This window comes from Leptopilina heterotoma, unplaced genomic scaffold (genome assembly GCF_015476425.1).
Source record: "Leptopilina heterotoma isolate Lh14 unplaced genomic scaffold, ASM1547642v1 Lhet_509, whole genome shotgun sequence".
NCBI classification, from domain to species: Eukaryota; Metazoa; Arthropoda; class Insecta; order Hymenoptera; family Figitidae; genus Leptopilina; species Leptopilina heterotoma.
Window position 1 is genome coordinate 140,147 of NW_025111109.1, and position 25,191 is coordinate 165,337.

At 30.3% G+C, this 25,191-nt stretch overlaps 1 protein-coding gene across 1 annotated transcript in view; it reads left to right on the top strand.

The window, feature by feature from the left end:
• Positions 1-25,191, top strand: part of LOC122507657 — a 65,263-nt gene that overhangs the window by 36,016 nt on the left and 4,056 nt on the right. The window contains exons 14-16 of the mRNA XM_043620489.1: positions 4,884-4,909; positions 6,741-6,776; positions 6,951-7,152. Coding sequence (XP_043476424.1) covers positions 4,884-4,909; positions 6,741-6,776; positions 6,951-7,152 — 264 coding nt within the window. The remainder of the gene's footprint in view (positions 1-4,883; positions 4,910-6,740; positions 6,777-6,950; positions 7,153-25,191) is intronic.

Consider the following 25,191-nt stretch of genomic DNA (forward strand, 5'->3'; position numbering starts at 1 on the left):
AGATCCAATTTTTGTCTTAATATTCAAATTTGACCTTCTTTTTCATTCTATTAAATTTCGGTGAGGGAGAACGAGGTACTTTTTAGTTTAAATTTAGTTTAAAAAATCTGCCGAAAAACGAATTTGTTGGTCAAAATGCAAGTAAATTTTTGCAAGACTATTGATGCTGATTCAACACTTACTCAGCGCTCCGCTTTTCCGTGGCGCTTTGCGTGAGATAGAAAAAGACAGAGACTATCTCTGTCTTTTTCTGTCTCACGCGAAGCGCCACGGAAAAGCGGAGCAACTGGGTAAGTGTGGAATCAGCATCAGATAGCCAACTTCAGTATTATAAATTAATAATAATTTATAATTATTATTATAAAATTCATAATAATATAATTATATATATTATATTATTGTAATATTACTAATATTGTAAAATTCCTTCAAAATTTAAAAATCTGTTGAAATATGAAAAATTTTTGTCTACTTTTAAACTTAGATTAATATCAACGTCAACGTTTCTAGGTGCTAAAATTGCACACTCCGACATCTCCTCAAATTTATTTTCTTGTATAAACTGATTATACATTTCTTCAGCAATATCTACATTCCCTTTCTAAATAATATGTTCTGGTAATATAACATTATCATCTGCATCATTTAATTCACCATTGCCAACTTTAAGATAAAAATCTACAAATTCCGATTCTTGTGGTAAAGCTCTCATATTATCTGTTAATGTGTATTTTTTGAAATATTTCCATATATAGTTTACTATTTTTTATTGATAAATTTACTATTTCTGATCTAGTACCCCGTTCTTTAACTGGTAAAGTTTGTCGAAAATATCCGCCTAGAATTACAATTTTACCACCAAAAGGTTCGTTGGAATTCATTATATCTCTTAATAGATAATCCATAATTTCTAAAGTATATTTTGGAGCCATTGGTGCTTCATCCCAAATAAAAACATCTATATTTTTTAAAAAGAGGCCTTCTTTAGATTGAACTTTAATGTTTAGAGATGAATCACTGTATAATGGAACGGGTAAGCCTAAAACTTTATGAACAGTTTTTCCATTAGGAAGCAGAGTCGCAGCTATACCTGTAAATGCCATGTTGCAAACATTTTTTCCTTTACTTCTTAACAAATGCCATAGCGTAATGTATAAAAATGTTTTTCCAGATCCTCCACAACCATCAAAATATAAGCACTTAGAACCATCAAAAGAAGAATCCTTTAGGGTATCAAATACATAATCGACTACAAGCTTTTGTTTTACATTTAATTTAGCATAATTCTGTTCTCCTATGTTAATATGTTCTGCAATATTTATATCATTAACTTGTTCAGTAAAAATTTCATCTTGTATATCTAATAACCCCTGAAAGTCAGTTAAATTATATCCTTCGTTAAATAACATTGTTTTAATATTTCTATAAGCCCTTTGTTCAGCTTCAATTTCTCCCATTTGTTAAAAACAATTTTTAACTGTTATAAACAATAATAGTTAACAAATAATGAACATTGGTTTCTCTGCACCCAAAAGAATTTTTTTATAGTTTTCATTGAATTTATTGCAAATAATATATGTCAAAATAAATCAATAAACAATTTAATATAAATATTATATTAATTGTAGTTATTTTATTTTAATTTTAATTTTCATAAGCACAAGAAAAGAAAATAAAAAAAACATTTAATATAAATATATATTAATGTAGAAAATTAACTATACAGCTCTTCGACTAGTGTATGGGCTTGATCTGAGAATATAAGAAACGTGAACGTCCAGGCTGTGTTGGCAAGGTGCATTGGTAGGCGTTAGTCCCGCGATAGGCAGCGATTAACTGGGGTTCGAGTCCTTACAGATGCACAGTGCAGTCGTTCACGCAGTTTACTTTTTCAGATAAAAAAAAATTTAATTCAAAATATAATTATTTACCGACAACCATATCCGAATAATTATCTTAAGAATAACACCTGACTCTAAACCAAAGAGTTTAATCGACATCTAATAGATGTCACTAATTGCTCATATAGTCGAAATCTTTCATAATTAAATATATATCGTTCACTCCAAGTGGAATGTACGTATGTTTAAAGAACATTTTAGAAGTTACGTATCTTCTACGTTCAGTGAAGAAACCACGTATCTTTCTGTTCCGTGCAAAAACTACGTATCTCTGTCAGTCGCTTTAGAAACTTCTAATAATATTCTAATATTTTTAAGAAAAAAAATTTAATTATTATTAAAAATATACATTTTATTGCATCAACTTTTGAAAAAATTATTAATTCATAACAAAATATTTACTTCAAAATAATAATAATAATAATAATAATAATAATAAAATGTAGATCTTCTAAAGTGACTGACAGAGATACGTAGTTTTTGCACGGAACAGAAAGATACGTGGTTTCTTCACTGAACGTGGATGATACGTAACTTCTAAAATGTTCTTTAAACATACGTACATTCCACTTGGAGGGAAGGATATATTAAATTGTATATAATTATTGAACAAATTATTGCACATATTCACTATTTTTTAAACATATAGTCTTTGTAATAAACTTCAATGAAAACTATGAAAAAAAATGTGTTTGGTGCAAAGAAACCAAAGTTCATTATTTGTTAACTATTATTGTTTATAACAGTTAAGAATTTTTTTTTACAAAAGGGAGATAAATTTATTAAGTGTACCTGAAGTACAATATAAATATCAAAGAAAAAAGTTTTTTTGATGGAGAGGAACCAAAGTTAACTATTTGTTAACTAATATTGTTCATAACAGTTTAGATAAATTATTTTATGATTTACTATTTATCTGGAGGTCATAAATTATATTAATTGAAACTGATTTAGGACATGTGTAGTAAAGAAATAAGAAAATTATCTTTTATTTTTAAAGGAAAGTACACAATTAATTTGTTTACTTTTTGTTTTTTAAAAAAATTATGAATATAATTGAATATTCTCAGATTTTCATGCAGAGATATATTGAGAAATTATTCTCCTTTTATTTAAAACAAAAAACACTCAAATCGATTAAAAATTGTAGTCTGCAGACATTTTTGAGAGGTAAATTGTACAATAATCCCATTGTGAGGCGTTTCGTAGAACGCGAGCACCTTGCACGTGAGTTTTGAAAATTTTGTAAAACTCATTAAACGCGACGGCCCACTCTAAAACTTTTTGGAAAATCTTCTGTATATTATAAGGTGCAAATAAATTTTTAAAGAATAAAAAAAAATCGGGTGCAAAGTTAAAAAAATTAATTTCTTTATAAAAAAAATTTTGTTTACATTTCTTAAAAGTCGAAAGAAAACTAAAACTTTCATTTTTTGACAAGTTTTTTCTAAACTCAATATTTTCAGACTTATAAGCTACTGAAAATATGTCAACAGTTACAAATCCAAAATTTCGAAAATTCATAACTCGAAAATTTGGGTGATTAAACAAAAATAAAAAATACGTATATCATAATTTTTCTATAAAGATTAAGAAAAAAATTTGTTTAACCGAATTTTAAAGGTCATAGATAAATCTTACGTGCAAGTCCCCATATATATATATATATTAGAGGTGTGCAAAAAGCTCGAATGGCCGAGTCGAGCCCGAGCTCGGCTCGATGTACCCGGTACTCGAATCCACTCGACTACTCGAAAATTTCGGGTACTCGAATAATTCGAGTACCTGTTATTTTTGAGTACTTGCACCAGTTTCAGGAAATTTAGGTTCCCATCAAAATAATCATAGCTATAGACAATCACTAAAGTGCACCCGGGTGTCCAGGAGTCATGTGAACATCATCTTCAGGAAATTTTTGTTTCTTTAGAATAATCATAGCTATAGACTAACGCTAAACTGCAACCGGGTGTCCAGAAGTCATATGAAAATCATCCTCAGGGAATTTTGGTTTCTACTGAATAATCATTGATTTAGACTAACCCTACAGTGCATCCGGGTGTCCAGGAGTCAGGTAAATGTCATTTTCAGAGAATTCTGTTTTTTTCGAGTCAGCATGCTGCCAAAATAACACTAAAGTCATCCAGTTGCATTTAAGTGTTAGTCCTTAGCTATGATTATTCATTAGAAACCAAAATTCTCTGAAGATGATGTTCACCTGACTCCTGGACACCCGGTTGCACTTTAGGGTTAGTTTATGTTTATGATTATTTAATAGAAACCAAAATTCCCTAAGGGTGATTTTCACTTGGCTCCTGCACATCCGGGTGCACTTTACGGTTAGTATACAGCTCTGATTATTCGATAGAAACAAAAATACTCTTATCAATTGACTCCGGGGCATCCAGGTGTACCTTGATGTCAACTAGAAGAGTATCTAAATAATTAAATATTCAAGTTTTATTGTCACGAGTACTTGAACTTTTTGGGTACTCGAAATAATCGAGTACCCGAAAAATTCGAGTCAAATTCAACATGTGTTCTTTAAAAATGGTAGGTTTTTATTATGAGTTTCGTTTCTAAATTTAACGTTTGAAGTCATTGCATTCCATATGTATAAGTGTCACATATTCCTGTAAGGGTTCAAATTACTTCTTATTGTATAGAATAAACCCTGTTATATGTTTACATAAAAATCTTCGTTAAAAATGTTATATCAAGTTAATTTTTAAGTTGTCAAAATTTAAGAAAAATTGTATTGCAAGTTTGAAGTTACGCTATTTTTTTCTAAATTGAGGCACATCATTATCTCAATGACTTTTTGGTTCTTTATACTCCAAACTACTTCTACTATAAGTCACAAAATATCCCATTCTAGTAAGACCTTTAAAAAAGTTTTTGAAATAATATATTTTACCCCCCAAGCGACAATATGTTCTGAATTCTTTTGTAGATTTATATTTGCATTTTATCTGTTTCTATTAGCAAACGAGAACAGTGACCTCTTGCAGGTACATGATAATTCAAAGCGTTTTATAAGTGCACTGCCCTGTTGGAAGTATATGGATAAAAATTCTATCCAATTTAATATTTTTTAATCCAAAAGATTAATAAAGATAGATTATTTCTATCTTATTTTATTCGTGTCATACCTTTTTTATTCTATAGTTATGCATGACAATCCATATGTATCCTTTTTTTATACACATAAATTTATATACAAATAAATTTCAAGAATTTTATCCAAACCAATCTTCAATCCTTATTAATACATTCTTAATTCAAAATTTAATTAACCTCTATTTATCTTAACTTTTCTATCCAAATTTATTCTGGTTTTTTCTTTGTTAATCTCTTGTAATCCCTACATTTATCCATTGTATTTCACATCCATACGAATCACTTAAATTTTATCTTAATCTATAATTTCTTTACCTGTTTCAATCGAAGAGGAAACCAATCTTTCTTAATCATATTTTTTATCAAACATAATCTATTTTCAATAATCTTCAATATTTTCTATGTCATGATCTAATTAGAGTTTTATATCTATATAAATCTCTGGAATTAAATCTCAAACAATTTTTTTCAATAGGCTAATTTTATTTAATTACATTAGTCTGGAACTAAATATATCTTTGACTTTCAAACATTATTGTATCCAAATCTATCTATTATAATTGTTTCTAATAGTTAATTTTACTATCAATCGAATAACATAGATAACTTGCAAACTAAAATTTATATCAGTTATATAAAAATATTGAAAAAATTATCTATATAAATAAATTATTTTAACCATGTGATTGAATTATATTATATAACAATACTCAACGGTATTTGACAACTGTATACACCTAAATTATTACAACAAATATTTTAGAAATAATTTTTGTTCTTTAGTCCTTTAAAAAAATATATATTTTATGCATATGTTCTATTTTCTAATAATATTTATATTTATTTTCTTACATATCTGAATAAAATATCTTAAAAATTTGAAATGCTATATTAAAAGCAGAATTATAAAGCGCATGAAAGTTGGCATCACTGACGTCAGGGTTGTCGGCTGATCATAGCGTCCGACATTTTGAGATTCATTCGTTCGGTTACGTTCGTTGAGAAAAGTTGAAGGCTTTGCACCAGACCATGTGCAGTAATAATGTACATACTAAACTATTGGTTTAGAAAATGACGTTAAAACCGTTAAAAATAATAAGTGATTAATATTTAATGCTGTTCAGAAACAAGTGCATTCAAACAAAAGAACCTCAAATGTCCCAGTTCTGCTTATTCATTTTTAAAAGTGAATTACTGTCATGCATAGCATGAAACACCAATGAATATTACAAATAAATAAATAAAAAATGCAAAAAATTAAATTTGATTTGCTTTATAGGATATGTGCAGGTATTGAAATGGCGGTCTAGCAATAATCTAGTAACTTTATCTTTTTACTTTGATAAAATAAGAAAACTTTCTCTGGGTAGAAATGGATAAGAAAGAATTTTAACATAGATCTAAATTGATAGAAATTAACAGATATAAAATGATAAAAAAAATGTTTTATTGGGATGGATTTGAATAGATAGAAAATTCTGGATAGAAAAAGATAATTTTTAAAAGATGCAAAGTATATACTTAGTAAGGATAGAAAACTTTTATCCATTTTTATCCATCAGTTTTTATCTACTTCTATCTTTCTACTTTCAACAGGGTGAGAAAAAAAGGGTGCATTGCCTTATATTTTCTAGTAGCGCCTTTTTTTCAGTGTACCTTATTATTTTCTAAAACATTTATTCAAATGTTACAAAAAAAATATGCCAAAATTTTTCATTTTAGCAAGAACTGTTTCCATTTGAAGATAGTGCAGGGAAGGTAACAGTTTCATATTACTATTTTGTAAATGGAATAAATATCCTAAATATTTGGCCTTTATAAAGCAACTTTAAATTCATATTAGTCACAACCTAATAAAATTGAGATAAGAATGCCACAATTATCATTTTATGAAATTTCCTATCTGTGTGTATGTCTGTTTGTGAGTTGCAGGTTGAGTTATGGCCTAAGTCAAATATTTGGATAAATGAAACAGTACGTGATGATATAAAGAAAGAATCTAATTTAAAGCTGGTTCCGTTAATGAGAATCCTACTACAAAATTTAATTGGTAAAGGTAAATTTAACCTTATTGAAACTCAAAGAAGGAAAGGAGCAAAAAAGTTACCACCAAATTTTAAAATAACCATCTACGGTGAGTTTTTAAAAAATTAAAAAATCAATATGCCTATGAAAACTAGAAAACAGCATTTTAAATCGTATCACAAACATCCAAACTTATAGATGATCGCCGATTAAGTTAATTTTGTATCTTTTATTTTAATTTTTTTTCTTGTAAGAAAATAAAAATCGATGATCAGTACAGAATTTATAAAAGCGGTATATTTCCAATGTGTCTGACAAATTGGACCCAACCTAAATTTATTTTAGCTGAATCGGATTATGTGGTCACAACGTTGATTGTGTCTTCCTTTATATTAAATATATTCCTAATATTGGTCATCCACATTGTTGGAACTTACAGGAAATATGTAGGAATATTACACGTGTGAGACAAAAGAAAGGAATTGAGATACAAATATTGATACATTATTGAACAATTAAGAATTTAATGTTTAACATAAATTTCATGGATTCTTTAGGCTTTACTTTATTTTTGAACCGTACAACTTTATGTACACTGTAAAAAAATCTGGTGTAAAATAACACGAAACTTGTAATTTCACACATCAAAATTATAGGTTGTACGTAGTAAATTTATTTCGTTCCAAAAGTAGTTTTACTATTTTTAATAATTTTACATTATACGACTATGTAATTTAATAGTTTTGTGTAAATTTACTACGTCCGACGTAGGAAAATTTGATCACTATGTCCGACGTGGTATTTTTACATTGCGTGTATTTCTACACTTTGACGTAATATTACGTCGCACGATCTGTACAATTACATGGCGAATGTAATTTTCTTATTCCTTTAAGATTTTCAAAAAATTTTCAAGTTTTTATAAATAACTCTAAAAAAGTGTATATAATGTACATTTATAGAAAGTATATGCTAATTCATAAGTAAATAATAATATTACAAAAAGTTTTGGGCTATATTTCATAAATACAAAAAGTTACGACTGAAAATATTATTTCAAAAAATATTTGCAGGTTATGTAGATTACAGTCGGCGTGTAAAAATACCACGTCGGACATAGTGACCAAACTTTCCAACGTCGGACATAGTAAATTTACAGCAGATTTTTTTACAGTGTATTTACCGCAGGACCGTTTTTGTACGACTAACGAAAAATTGCAACCCTAAGTGGGACTCAGGTAATTCATTTACCTGGTTTCCCTTTCCACACAATTTTCCTTCAAGATTCATTTCTAACATTGATATTAATAATTATCGTTGTATTCCAACACTTTCCCTCAACGATAATTTTTTTCTGTATTAAATAATTTTATAATATAAAACTAAATTGAACACTTTACACATTTGAAAAACTATAAAAGCATTAACTAAAATTTAATTGTATGCAAATACACTGAAGAATTGAACTCTAAACTTATTGTCCTTTAAATTATTGTCTTTAGTACCCCTTTTTGTTCTGTATCGCTATTCTATTGATTTCACTTTTTAACATTTGATAAATCCATATAAATTTCCGGTGGTATACCTTTATTATCCCTACTCGACCTTCTTAACCCATTGTCATTTTTGTGATGACTTTCATCGTCAGTGATTGACTTAAACGATTCTGACGAATAATTTGATTCCGATGCACTTTCTACACATGTTTCTTTCCCTGAACTTTGATACTCTTCTTCTATTTGCTTTTCATCTGAATTTTTATTGACAACATTGTTCTGCAAATCCTTTGCCCTTTTCATCTATATTTACCTGGATCCAATCGACATACACCATATTACCGGATTTGTACTGACCGTTGTTTCCATGCTTTGGCTGAGACGTTTATACCTGGATTGACGGGCCTTGATGTTGCTTTCCTTAATTGCACTGCATGTTTATTTTGGATGTCTTCTTTAACTTTTATTACTTCTTTTTCACTCGAATCTTTAGTCTGCAACTCAAAGAGTTTCTTTTTTGTCAAGACCGCTGTTGCTTTCACCTTTCCATCTGTAGGGCTAATAACACTGCAAATTTTATCTTTGAATTGTACACTAAAACTTTTTTCTATTAACTTAGTTACCGACAATAAACTTGAACTCAGTTTTAGTACGTACAAAACATCTGTCACTTTTAATGCGATTTCTTTGCCGTTGTTTACAAGTCTAAGTGTCCTAGAACCGATCCCTTCGACGTTTGTAAATTCGGCTTTATCTGAAAACTGCACTTTCCCTTTCTTTTCACAACAGAATTTTTCAAAAAATTCCTTGTCGTTACACATGTGGCTTGTTGCTCCTGAGTCAATGATCCAGAAATTGGCCTTTATGCTTTCACTTGCACTACACACTTTTGAGCACATATTGTCTTTTGTTGTAAAAGCAAATTGGTCATCTTTATCCACATATGAAACAGTATTTGCTTAATCTTGCTTTTGTTTTAACACTTTATATTTTTTACACTCCTTTTTAAAATGTCCTTTTGTTTTGCAAAAGAAACATTCTATTTCCGATGTCACCTGAGCTTTCATTGCTGATTCCCTACTGTAGCCTTCATTTAGAGCATTCTTATTTTTCCGCCTTTTGTATTCGTCGATTAATTGGCTAGTTGAAATCCTGCGCATAATTTGCGCCAATGTTGCGATTATAAGGTTCCGAAACCAGAAAATTTTTTTTACTTATACATGTTACTTCAAACGACAAATGAAGAAGTTTCCAACAGTTTTTGGGTGGGACAACATAACAGGGCGCTAGGTAGGCAAATTCAAAGACTACTATTTTGAATAAAACTAACTACGGAACATAAAAAACTTTAATACTCCAGTATGTTAATTAAAAAAAAATTAATTCTTATTCCAATAGTTTTTAGACGGGACGACATAACAGGGCGCTAGATAGGCAAACTCAAAGATTGTTATTTTGAATAAAACAAACTCCGGAACCAGAAAATTTTTTTTACTTATACATGTTACTTCAAACGACAAATGAAGAAGTTTCCAACAGTTTTTGGGTGGGACAACATAACAGGGCGCTAGATAGGCAAATTCAAACACTGTTATTTTAAATAAAAGAAACTCCGAAACATACAAAATGGCAAAACTCTAGTATGTGAATTAAAATGGCAAGTAATTCTTGTTACGATAGTTTTTAGACGGGATAACATAACAGGGCGCTTGATAGGAAAATTAAAAGACTGTTACTTTGAATAAATCTAACTCCGGAACATGAAAAATGTTAAAACTCCAGTATGTTAATTAAAATAAAAACTAATTCTTATTACAATAGTTTTTAGACAGGGCAACATAACAGGGTGCTAGACAGGCGAAGTCAAAACTGTTATTTTAAGTAAAACAAACACCGAAACATCTAAAAACTATTAGAATAAGAATGAGTTTTATTTGAATTAACATGCAGGAAAATTAACATTTTTCATTTGCCGGAGTTTGTTTTATTCAAAATAACTGACCTTGACTTTGCCTATCTTGCGTATGTTGTGCCATCTAAAAATTATTAGAATAAGAATTAGTTTTCATTTTAATTAAAATACTAGAGTTATAACATTTTTCATGTTCCGGAGTTAGTATAATACAACATAATAGATTTTGAATTTGCCTATCTAGCGCACTGTTATATTGTCTCGTCTAAAAACTATTGGAATAAGAATTAGTTTTTATTTTAATTAACATATTGGAGTTTTAACATTTTTCATGTTCCGGAGTTAGTTTTATACATCATAATAAATGTTCAAAATGACTATCTAGCGCCCGGTTATGTTGTACCGAATAAAAATTATTTCAATTAGAATTAGTTTTTATTTTAATCAACATACTGGAATTTTAACATTTTTCATGTTCCGGAGTTAGTTCTATTCAAAATAACAGTCTTTGAATTTGCCTATCTAGCGCCGTGTTATGTTGTCCCGTCTAAAAACTATTGTAATTAGAATTAATTTTTAATTTAATTCACATACTGGAGTATTAAAGTTTTTTATGTTCCGGAGTTAGTTTTATTCAAAATAGCAGTCTTTTAATTTGCCTATCTAGCGCCCTGTTATGTTGTCCCGTCTAAAAACTATTGGAATAAGTATTAGTTTTTATTTTGATTAACATACTCGAGTTTTAACATTTTTCATGTTCCGGAGTTTGTTTTATTCAAAATAGCAGTCTTTTAATTTACCTATCTAGCGCCCTGTTATGTTGTCCCGTCTAAAAACTATTGGAATAAGAATTAGTTTTTATTTTAATTAACATACTGGAGTTTTAACATTTTTCATGTTCCGGAGTTTGTTTTATTCAAAATAACAATCTTTGAGTTTGCCTATCTAGCGCCCTGTTATGTTGTCCCGTCTAAAAACTATTGTAATTATAATTAATTTTTAATTTAATTAACATATTGCAGTTTTAACATTTTTCATGTTCCGGAGTTAGTTTTATACATCATAATAAATGTTCAAAATGCCTATCTAGCGCCCGGTTATGTTGAACCGAATAAACATTATTTCAATTAGAATTAGTTTTTATTTTAATCAACATACTGGAGTTTTAACATTTTTCATGTTCCGGAGTTTGTTTTATTCAAAATAACAGTCTTCGAGTTTGCCTATCTAGCGCCCTGTTATGTTGTCCCGTCTAAAAACTGTTGTAATTATAATTAATTTTTAATTTAATTAACATATTGCAGTTTTAACATTTTTCATGTTCCGGAGTTAGTTTTATACATCATAATAAATGTTCAAAATGCCTATCTAGCGCCCGGTTATGTTGAACCGAATAAACATTATTTCAATTAGAATTAGTTTTTATTTTAATCAACATACTGGAGTTTTAACATTTTTCATGTTCCGGAGTTTGTTTTATTCAAAATAACAGTCTTCGAGTTTGCCTATCTAGCGCCCTGTTATGTTGTCCCGTCTAAAAACTATTGTAATTAGAATTAATTTTTAATTTAATTAACATATTGGAGTTTTAACATTTTTCATGTTCCGGAGTTAGTTTTATACATCATAATAAATGTTCAAAATGCCTATCTAGCGCCCGGTTATGTTGTACCAAATAAACATTATTTCAATTAGAATTAGTTTTTATTTTAATCAACATACTAGAGTTGTAACATTTTTCATGTTCCGGAGTTGTTTTATTCAAAATAGCAGTCTTTTAATTTACCAATCTAGCGCCCTGTTATGTAGGCCCGTCTAAAAACTATTGAAATAAGAATTAGTTTTTATTCTAATTAATATACTGGAGTTTTAACATTTTTCATGTTCCGGAGTTTGTTTTATTCAAAATATCAGTCTTTGAGTTTGCCTATCTAGCGCCCTGTTATGTTGTCCCGTCTAAAAACTATTGTAATTATAATTAATTTTTAATTTAATTAACATATTGCAGTTTTAACATTTTTCATGTTCCGGAGTTAGTTTTATACATCATAATAAATGTTCAAAATGCCTATCTAGCGCCTGGTTATGTTGAACAGAATAAACATTATTTCAATTAGAATTAGTTTTTATTTTAATCAACATACTGGAGTTTTAACATTTTTCATGTTCCGGAGTTTGTTTTATTCAAAATAACAGTCTTCGAGTTTGCCTATCTAGTGCCCTGTTATGTTGTTCCGTCTAAAAACTATTGTTATTAGAATTAATTTTTAATTTAATTTACATACTGGAGTATTAAATTTTTTTATGTTCCGGAGTTAGTTTTGTTTAAAATAACAATCTTTGAGTTTGCCTATCTAGCGCCCTATTATGTTGTCCCGTCTAAAAACTATTGGAAACTTCTTCATTTGTCGTTTGAAGTAACGTGTATAAGTAAAAAAAATTTCTGGTTCCGGAACCTGATAACCGCAACATTGGCGCAAATTATGCGCAGGATTTCAACTAGCCGATTAATTTACTTTTTGCTAACGACAATGAAAGGGCTTCTTGTCTACCTTCTAACATTGTCACTAACGTATCGTACGAATCTGGTAGAGTTTCTAGTAACATTTCTGCCGCAAACTTATCTCTGATTTCTTCACCTAAAGCATTTAGTCTGTTTACCGTATTTTGCACTTTATTGACATGGTCCTCCATATCACGATCTTCATTTAAACGCATTCTGCATAAAGTTCTGTAGAGATGAACAATACTTGCTTCTGAAAACTTTTGGTGATAATCTTCTAGAGCTTTCCATGCGTTTTTTGCGTACTTGGCGTTGATAATGTGAACTAATTGGTTATCATCTACGAGCAAACCTATGGTGAAAGAAGCTTGATCGCCCTTCTTTTTCCAAGTCGCGTCCGGAGTTGCTGTAGTTGCTGGAATTTCTTCATTTACCACTGACCATATTTCTAAATTAACAAGCATTTGTTTAACTCTATATTTCCACACGGCGTAGTTATTATTGTTCAGCTTCTCTATTTGGAAACTTGGGCGAAAACTTTGAGCCATCGTAAAATAACAAACACTTTATTACTTAAAACTAGCACAAATAACGCGGGCTAAAGCGCGCGTGAAGTTTCTTATTTCACTTTTAACATATATAACAATAATGTAATTTTTACATTACACGTCACATGAAAATAAGACTTAAATTTTTATTTCGTTAAGCATGTTATATTTTAAGGTTGACTATTGTTCATAGAAAAGCGTGATTGCCAATGAGACGATAATGGAAGATATGTTTATTACAGTATTTTTGACTTATTAATTATCAAAAATAAATTACATTTAATTACAATTAATTACTTATTTGTTATTTTGTTTCCAATAGTTATCTAGTCAAAATTAAATAATATTATTTTCATGTCATTAACATTAAAAAATTGCATTATTCAGAAGAATTCTACACAAAATCACTATTTTTCTAAATTTATTTAGGAAAATTAGAAAAAAGCCAGAGATTTTTGTCAAAAGTGCTGGAATAATATTCAATTTCAAGAAGTCATAAGAAAATTCTGAATGTTATTCTTCAGCGTTAAAAAGATTTTATTTATTTCAAACTTTTCCTGTTTTTAACAATAATTAGACTTTACAGATTTAAAATTTATATTTTTTAAATAATTTAATTATTGAAAAACTGTCGAGAAAACATTATTTTTATGACTTATTTTGGAATAATTTTTTATTTAAAAATTAAAGAAATAATTGAATTTTATGAAATTTGTATTTAAAATTTTTTTATTAAGTAATATAAATAAGTAGCAACTGTCACGCCCGCCAACTGAAGTATTAAATTTATTATTATTATTACTCAAAAGAAATAAAATTATCTTTACAAAATTTCAATAAAAAATTGTTCGAAAAATTTATAAAAAATTACAAAAATGTAACCTTTTAAATTATTGTATATGTAACAGCTAAACAAACGCGCGTGTAGTTTCTCTTAGTGTCAATAGATAATTAATAATAATGCCTATAAACAATAAAAACGGGATTACACATGTGTAATCACAAAAATGAATTCAAATATTTAAAAAAACAAAATTTTGTGCGAAAATTATGATTATAAAATAGAAATTATCAAATTATGTCTACTTTTTCGTTTAGTAAGAAAAATAAATTTCGTTAAAAATTAAAATTTACAAAATTTATCACTGCTTTACTAACTTTGCATACAATTTTATAAGTGCCTTACTTGTGCCTTCAAAAAATGAATTAATTAAATAATAGAGTTGAAATTATCGATCACCCCGAGTCAGGTTGTTGACTCGGGGTGAAAAAATGAATTAGTTAAAGTTTTTTAAAATGTTACTTCAGTAATTTACGACAAATTCCTGTTACAAATAACAAAAAAACTAAAAAAATTGGTGAGCAAGAATTTTGAATGCTTTGCTAACTTTGCACAAAATTAATTTTTGCACAAAATTCATTTTTAAGCCTCCCAATAATAAATTGAATTTTTGTAAATTTATAACTGATTGCATAAATGCAATTATTTTCAAAAGTAATAAAATTTTTCGCAGAAATTCAATTATGTTCAAGAATTTTTTAATATTCTCGTCAAAATGTCAATTATTTTTAAAAATTTAATAAGAAATCTATTATTTACAATATTTTTATAAATTTCTTCGCAATAATTTAATTATTTTTATAAATTATAAAATTTCTTTTAGGAATTCAATTATTTTCATAAATAAAACTCATGGCAGAGTTTAAATTATTTTTAATATAATTTTAATCAAATTCATCGAAAAATGTAATTGTTCTTAAAAATTTTATGAAAAATCGTTTAAAGAAATCAATGATTTAAAAATGTTTTGATAAAATTCTTTATGAGACTTCAATTTTAAGAAATTTTAAATATTAAATAAATTATTTATTTTTGCATTTAAATTATTGAATTATCTAATAAATATTTAGCATGAATTTTAAGAAACAATTAAATTTTAAAATGGTTTCAAATTAAATTCTTTAAAAATTTGTATTTTTCATACTTATAACTAACAATTCTGTGGAATTAATTATATTAAAAAAGTTTAATTAAATTTTATCCTGAAATTATTTGAAGTGTTTATTTTTTAATTCGTATTTAATTGAAGAATTTCTGTATAATTTAAATTTCGTAAAATTAATTTGTAAACAAATGGATTTTAAAATTCTCAAAGAACTTTTTTCAAAAATTATTAAAAATAATTTATTCCTGTGAGAAAATAATAATGATTAAAATTTATTTAGAGAAGAAGTTATTGATGTGTTTAAATAATTTCAGAAATTGGTAAATAAATGTAATAGAACATTTTTTGAGTGTCTAATCATTTTTGGAGTGTATCAGAATTTTCTTTAGGGTTAGGGAAGAAGTCAAAATTTTGTCAAGTAATTAAGTTTTTCATATAAAAAAAGAAAATATTTTGCAGGATTTATTGTTTAGAAACAAAAGAAATAATGAATAATATAATAACATTAATAATTTTTTTAAATTAATAAAAATATTTTTGAATTATTTGAGAAATAAAAATAATATTATTAAATTAAAAAATTAGTGAAAAAATAATGACGTATAATATTATCTATCAGAATATATCAAAAAAACAAAAGCATGCACAATAGTCTGACTTCAAGTGTGGACAGACTGGACAGACCAGGAGAGACTGGACAGAATGGACAGAATACGACGATTATTATAGTTAATTCTTTAAACTTTAAATTGTCACTTTTATTCAATTCACTTTAATGTCCGAGTTGTCACTTGAGCTTAATATCTCTTGGTACACTGTTCTTTATTTTAATCGTTTTCTTGAAGTTAAAATTCACTTAAACTTTATTTTAACACTTTATTCCTTTTCTTTTATCTACCTGGACCCATAACCTGTTGGAACTTACAGGAAATATGTAGGAATATTACACGTGTGAGACAAAATAAAGGAATTAAGATACAAATATTGAGACTTTATTGAACAATTAAGAATTTAATGTTTAACATAGATTTAATGGATTCTTTAGGCTTTACTTTATTTTTGAACCGTACAACTTTATGTATTTACCGCAGGAACGTTTTTGTACGACTAACGAAAAATTCCAACCCTAAGTGGGACTCAGGTAATTCATTTACCTGGTTTCCCTTTCCACACAATTTTCCTTCAAGATTCATTTCTAACATTGATATTAATAATTATCGTTGTATTCCAACACATATCGTACAATTTTTTGCCGTGAGAACAAAACTTTGTTTAATGGATTGAAGTGATTAACGGCTTCTGAAATTCTTACATTCGTCTTCTTCAAGATGACGGTGCACAGTGGTCCGAAATATCGAAAAAGGTAAAATGTAAATCTTCAAGTGAGTTTTTTTACTTCTTATGAAATAATAATAGTTTTAACAATTTCCATCGGAACAATCTTAACATTGGCAATTTTCTACTAATGACATAATGCGGATTCGTTTACCATCTTCATCTTTATTCCATCATTCTATTACTCTAAGAATAATAATTTACCTTTTGCGTTGAGATCGCACTTTAAACTTATTTATAGTAGAATTCTGCATCGAATTATCTTTGACTAATTTTCATCGAAAACTCGTGTGAATATTTACATTTTACCATTTTTCCGTATTTGGGGCCACAGTTGTGAAATTATTTGTTTTATATTTTAAGAATTGAACTCAAATGATTATTAAATATTCATTAGTTAAAATTATTATTACAAAGATGAGATCTTAATGTCACTCACCTAACAAAGCTATAGATGGCAGCAATTTCTTGTAGTAGTATTTAAATCTTGGCAATAGTGCGGTAGGCGTTTTTCAAAAAAATTAAATGGTAATACCATTACGGCTGTCAAAAGTAAAAAAATCAGGGGTGCTTTCGCGTATTTACACTCATTGTAGTTTTACATTATTTATGTATTTTCATGTGTAGATTTCATAAAAAATATTCTCACATATACTGTACGTATATTTCAGACAAAAGCCCTAACCATACTCGTATGTCAGAATTAACAATATCTGTTTTTTAGTGTAGATTACCTGAAACTCCCATTTCTTCACCCTGGGGTTGTGACCAAATGACATCTGTTTCTTTTTTAATTTTTTTTTAATTTTTTTTTTTTGTCAATAATAATGTAAGTGATAAATAGCTTTAAAAGTTTTACTACTACACTTGCTTGTTCTGAATAAACCACTAATACAGTTCCTTTAGATTTACAAAATTCTGGAACGTGGCAAAAAACAGCATGAACTTTGGGAGTGACTATATTATAGCTTGTCAATTCTTATATTTAATTAGAAATGAAAATAACTCCTTTTTGGAAATCGAAGTCTCGGGTTAACCTCAAACAAATTGACAAATTATAAAGGCTGCTCGCGATTTATGAGCGCCTGGCAATTTAATAACTATTTGTATAACATATATATATACAAATAATTAATGGCCATATTTATAAAATTTACGCGATTTAAATCTTGATTAGTGAAATCAGAAAATATAATTTATATTCCGGCTGGACGTGAATTCGAGTGGTGACCATTAATAAATAAATACAAACATATATATTTTTAAATTAACACAGAATCACATTTATTATCATTTAGAAAAAGTTTAGAAATTACATAAAAGAAACAAAATTTCGAAATTCCCTCATGGATGCGAGAGCATAAAAACAAATGAATTTCTTTTTAATTTTTAGTTTTTAACAATCAAGGCTCTGACTTACCGCCATAACTAAATATTCAAATATTACTCCTTAATAATTTTTCCTTTTACTTTCCGGCCAATGCCTCAAATTAAAACAAAACGAAAACAAAAGAATCTTTCTTTAAAAATAAGTCCGTCGCCTTTGACGTGCAAAACGTAAAGAACGAGCGCCCCTTGGCTGCTCGTTCTTTTCGCCTATTAGACGCGGCTCTTACTCAACAGCCACCCTGTCGATAAATGTAGAATAATACATCTACGAGTAACGACTAATGGGTTGCGGCCTTGCAGGCGCGACTTAATATTAGTCTTAATATTAATTTAAGGAAAACAGCTAATCTTGGACTAGTGACACTAAATTATCACGTAATGAGCCTGAAGCATTGCAATAACACAATTAAATTAATTTTATAAACATAAACAATAAAACAAATTTTTGTTTAATAATAATAGTTCTTGTGATAGAACTTTTGGCTGCATTTTTTAATATTCGTCCTCAAGACTGCTTCATGAACCCTGCTCGCTCCTTCTGAGAGTCCTTATTGGTTTCGTTGCGCTACTTTCGTCGCATCTAATAGACTTAAACAAAAAATAAAAACAATACGGCAGTAATCAGTTCTTTCTTACTTTCGGAAATACTCTCGGATCCTTTTGAAATAGATTTTTTTATGAAAATAATAATAATTTTAACAGTAAGTGTTTATCAAAATTACATAGATTGATTTTACCCCTTCTAAAAAATAACATTTTATCCAAAGGAAAATATATATAAAAAGGGAGCTTCACGTCCGCGTCAAGGTCGAGGACTTAAAAAGTGTCTTCAATTTTGACACTGTTACAACACCCCTTCCCAGACCGAAAATGTGGGATGAAGCCAGAACGCTTGACTGCTACTTGACGAGATAATATTTTTGTCTGAATCTATTAATCAATTCTATCTCTCGGATCCAAGAGTAAATCTTTCCTGAATTCTGTTATAACTTAAATTAATAACAATGACAACAGGTAAAGTAAATTGAAAGAGTTTATTATGAAATAATGAAAATTACAAAATATTTTAAGTACTTGTTTAAACCTTATAAGTAGTTAAAAAAATAAATCATTTACATTTTATAGTAATAGTAGGAAGAAAAGAATAAACGTAAACAGAATTGGAGAAAAGAAAAAGTTAGTAAATTTAAGTCAAGACAAATGTATGGATCAACTTTAACAAATAGGATTCATTCATTTTCCCCCAGAATGGAATTTATACCATTCAATATTGTCTCGAGAAACCCTCCAACGTTTCATAAGCTCTTCTTCCTGACAGAGCAGATCCCATTTAGCGGCTTCTTTACGCTCGCGCACCTTACGACCTGCACGACATCCTCTCATTCTACGACGAGGGACATTAGGCGCTACTTCGGCTGCCGATTCTTCGGGTTCGGGGACGTTAACCGTTTCTACTTCTTCCTCACTTATCGGGTTATCCACAATGGCCTCACGGTTAGTACGGTTAAACAGATGATATTGACCCCAGTAATTTATTATTTTAAAATCTGGGTTGCCTACGTAAATTACTTCTGGCCAAGGACCAAAAATGGCATACAGGTAGACTAACTTTAAGACGATATTAACTGGGAGGACTTCCGGTTGGTATTCGTTGAACTCGATATTCTCCTATAAAAAGTTCATTCAAAGAATTAGGAATCCGAATGTTCTGAGGCATAATAGGGTTTGAGGTCTTTGCTATGGCAAGTAAGAGGAATAACATCTCTTTTACTATCCATCAGCTGATAAACCATATCTGATAACACCTTAGAAATTGTATAAACTTCCAGACTATACACTGGTAGCAGCGAAGCGGTAATACCCTTCTGCGCTGAAGATAGTGTTCGGTCCTTTTGGAGAACTTTATCGCCTATTTTATATTTATGCGGACGACGCCGTAAATTATAATTATGTGCTTGCTTTGAATGAGCTTTATCTATGTGCAATTTTACTAAGTCGCGCACTGCCTTAATTTTTTGCATTCTCTCTCCCCAGGTGTCGACATTTCCGGAAAAGGAGGGCTGTTGAGATTCTAGAACTAACTTTTCAAATAATGTTTCCGATGGTAAGGGATCCCGCCCCAAGTTAAGGAATGCTGGTGAAGTGTCGAGGGATGAGTGATGGGCCGTATTAAACGCGAAACGGAAGTCTGCGAGTAGTCGTCCCACTTACGTTGAGTAAAGAAATCCTGAAAAATCAGGATATACTGATGTTGGGAAGACGAAGGAGTATATTGGCCCATGATATCAGCGCCTACCATATACCACGGCTGCTCGATAACGCGATGGCCCATTTCACCGACTGGTTTCTTTGGCTCAGTCTTACACGTTTGGCAAATTTTACAAAGCTTAATATATTTTGCTACGTCACGGTATAACTGGGCTAATAGTACCTGAGTGAGACACGGCGAAATGTGCGATCGACTCCTTGGTGACCGGCTTGAGACTCATCATGTGCCTCGCCTAAAACCTTCGAATGGAGTTCTTTATAGGGAACGAGTTTCCAAGCATTGAGATCAGGGACAGTGAAGTCAATGATCTCATTGCTCTGATGATAATATAATATATTGTTCTCTATTTTCCAATTAGGAAATGCATGTGGATGGCGTTGTACGTCTGTTTTTCTCTTTCTATACCACTCGTCTTTAGTTTCCTCTATGGAAGAAACTGGTTATGTAACTTCTTTGTCTTGATCCATACGCGATAGAAAATCTGGGACAACATTTAGCGAACCCTTTCTATATTGTATTTCAAAATCATACTCAGAGAAACTTAGCGACCATCTGGCTAGGCGACTAGTTGGATCCTTAAGAGATCTTAACCACTTCAGGCTGTGGTGATCAGTCACAACCGTAAAGTAGAAACCCTCAAGATACTCTCTAAACTTTTTAATCGCCCAGACGACCGCCAAGGACTCTCTTTCAGTGGCTGAATAGTTACGTTCTGAGCTCGATAAAGTACGGCTTGCATAGGCAATTATGCGCTCTTTATCCTCCAGCACTTGTATAAGAACCGCGCCTAATTCCGATGCGCTCGCATCCGTTTGCAGAGTGAAGGGCTGCGAGAAGTCAGGACATGCGACTACTGGAGCTGAAGTTAAAGCTCTCTTAATCGAGTCGAATGACACTGTCTGCTCGTCAGTCCATTCCCAAACCTGCTTGGATTTGAGCACACGAGTAAGAGGTTCGGCTGCTGTTGCTAGATTTGGTAAAAAGCGCCGGTACCAAGAAGCAAACCCTAGAAACCTGCGCAATTGACGAATGTTTTGAGGTGCTTCGTACTCAAGAATTGGAGCCAATTTCTCAGGGTCTATTTTGACTCCTTCGTTGTTGACTACAAATCCCAAATACTTTATCTCATTGCGAAAAAAGAGCATTTATCCGGATTAATTGTAAGTCCGGCATCTTTAATGCGCTCTAACGTTTCTTTAAGCCATTTGAGGTGGTCCTCGAATGTTTCCGTCACCACCACGATATCGTCTAAATAAGCAAATGCATAGGGTTCCATTTCTGGACCTATGATCTTATCTATAAGGCGCTGGAAGGATGCCGGAGCGCCAGTGAGGCCAAATGGCATAGTTTTTATATTGAAAATGACCCCTTCCAGAAACCGAAAACGCCGTGATCTCTCGGCTTTGAATTTCCAACGGAGTTTGGTGGGAAGCTTGATCGAGATCAATTGTCGACATGTAATTTGCTGTTTGTAATTTATCTAAAATATTTGACATCGGGGGTAACGGATATGCATCTTTTTTCGAGACTTTTTTTACGTCTCGATAATCGATACATAATCGATAGGTACCGTTAGGTTTACGTACCATAACAATAAGTGAGTTCCACCCACTCTTAGAGGGTTCTATTATATCTAAGGCCACGAGTTTGTCTATAAGTTTATACATCTCGTCCATGATAGCCGGGGACCTTCTAATAGATTTTGCCCTAATAGGTTCGTGACCTTCTACATTAATCTTATGCTCGATTAAGTGAGTCCTACCTAACTTAGTTGGAGTGGGGGCATACATTTTTAAAAACTTCTCGACTAAATCAATCTGTTCGCTTGTTAATTCTTTGAGAGCGGAACATTCATCGCCTTCGCGGTTTTCTGGAAAAGAAATAAGGTCAATAACAGGCGCGAAGGATTCTATATTTGGTATCATCCTTACTGTATTCGATGCGCCATCGACCAAAAGTTTAAATATGCGAATTGCATCTATTCCTAGGATGCACTCGTAATTAAAGTTTTTCACTACTACGAAAGGAATTTTTTTTGTTACCGTCCCTATCTCACATGGCAAATCGATTTGTCCTAATGTGGATTGTGTGTTACCGTTTGGAAAAATAATGGCTTTCACGTTTGAGGTTTTGAAATTTTTATTTAATTGTTTAGTTAATTGAAAACTTGTTTCGCTTAGTATTGACCTAGATGAACCCGTGTCAATCAAAGCTTTAAGATTACTATCACCAATTTTGATTTTAACAAAGAAACGTTCGGTAATATTACTAATTGTTACTGCTGAACAATCTATCTCTTGTGACAATGTGGGGTCGAACTTTATTTGGCTAGCAGGATGCGCCTTTTCCCCCCCAGACTCCATCAACGGCGACAAATTTAGTTCAGCTAGTAGGTTTGATAACTCGGGTAGGTCAGTTTGTTTAGAAGAGAGTTCAGTGATGACCTGCTTCACTGAGCTCTCTTTTCGTTTCCCTTTTTACTTTTTGATTTACATTAAGCAGTTGTGCAATCTGGAGCTTTTACTCCTCGTCTACCACAACGGAAACAGTAGTGTAATTTGTCTTTTGGACACTCGATTTCGAAATGGCCGTGTGGACCTGGGGTGCCATGTGACAAACAATTCCTACAAATTAAGTGGGAATTATCTGCGTTGATAGCTGATACCGGTGTGTCATTAGGGGGAGCTGCTTTTACTTGCGCTTTTTTATTTTTACCGTTAGATTTCGATGAGTTTTGCTTTTTAGTATTTGTTTCCTTATTAGGATTATGTGACAGGACAGAACATTCGCTATCTGTTGGTAAATTTATCGAATTTTGTTTTTCGCTGGTTGTAGTAGCAGCTACTTTTAAAGACTGTTTATTATTTTTACTACTAGTTTCCCCTTTGTATGCAAATTCTGGTAAAAATGAGGCTTCGGGTGTGGGTGGGGGTTTGTACTCTTTGAAAGTAGCCCACTCTGCTTCCCATTCTTGACCTATTTGTGCTAAGCGTTGTAGGTCGGAAACTTCGTTTCTTTTAATTACTTTTTTGTATTCTGTTCTAAGTCCCCTATGAGCATAGTCGAGTTGCTCTTCTATTGGTGTGGACCTATTGAGTTTATTATATAATCCTATTAAGCAAGTTAAATAGTCTTTTATCTTCTCATGCGCGCCTTGAGTGCGCAGCCTAATTTGATCACGGATTCTATATTCAAAATTTTCGTCTCCGAATCTAGATCGGAATGAACTTTGAATGAATTGAGCATATTTATATTTGGTGGTGTTGGGGGCTGCACATTTGCGCTACATGGAAAAAATGTTGTTGATTGTGGTTGTTTGTTAAACGCGATGTTTTCGTATGGATTTTGAGCATCGGTTGAAGAATTTAGAAAATAATTATGATGCGGAAATGTGTGATCATGAGAAAACGTCGTGTTTATTGGTATTTGGCTATTCGCTTGTGAGGAGTAATGCACGTTACAGCTGCTTGTTAGCGCTTGGCAGATAGGTGGAGGAAATCGAGAAGGATTTATAAAGGTTGAAGACACCATCGGAAGAAAAGGATACGTGGACGTGACATTTCCAGATGTACCCGCTGTAGCAGTGGTTGTTGTAGTAATTGTTGTTACTACAACGTGTGTGTTGCTTTTTTGATGTGTTGTAGTATTTTGTGCTTTTGTATTTAGAGGAAGCTCAAAATCAGATGATTGGTCATCTAAAACATCAGGGATTTCCGGATAGTAGCTATCTTCTTGATTATTCCACGGGATTGTGTCAAAGCCGTCTCGTCTTTGTAAGAACCGTAGGAGTCTTTCTCTCACAATTGGAGTCGTACCAGTTGGATTAACGTAGAACTCGATAGCGAGTCTACGCAAATCAGTTTCACTAAGTGAGAATAGCCAATTAATTTTTTCTTCTGTAGTGGGCATTGCTTCTATTTTATTAAACAGAAAGAAAAATTAAAATATCTAATTTTATGAATTATGTTTCAATATATTGTAAATAAAAAATTTTTATTGTTTAGAAGCAATGTTTGAGAAGATAAGAAGTGTCACCGTCACAGTAAAATGCGAAAGAGAAAAAGAAGAATTTTATTTTAAAGTTCTAAAAAAATTCTCATTTCACAAACAAAATAAATCTGAATTTAAATTTTATTATTTAAGATTTAAAAGATTTATTTAAATCCAAATTAATTATTCAGATTAACTATTCAAATTTATTATTTCAATTAATCATTGAATCAATCATTTTTCAATTCATTGAGTTTTAAAATTTGATGTATTTAAATTGCATTAATTTTACAGATAAAATAAGTATTAATTTAAATTTTATTATCAATAACTTTAAAGATTTATTCAAAATCTAAATCAATTACTTAAATTAATTTATCCAATCATTTATTTAAATCAATCAATTAAGTCAATTAGAAAAAGTAATTAAGAACTTTATTTAATTTTTCTCATCTTACTCCGACTGTTGTAACTTCTTTTCTTTATATAAATTTAACGTAGCGTTAATTAATTTTAAAAAAACTGCTATTATTTATAGAAAAGTATTCTCTTTTAATATTTAATAAAAGAATTATTAAAGAAAAAGAAGTGTATTTTTCTTTATTTTTATTGTTAACTCGGCAATTGAAAGAAAATTAAATTTCAACTGTCATCGTTTTTATAATCAATAGTATTTATTTAAAATATTTTATTGATTATTGCTATTAAATTAAGTTAAAATTATTAGCAATATGCTTCACGAATTATTGTCTAATTATTA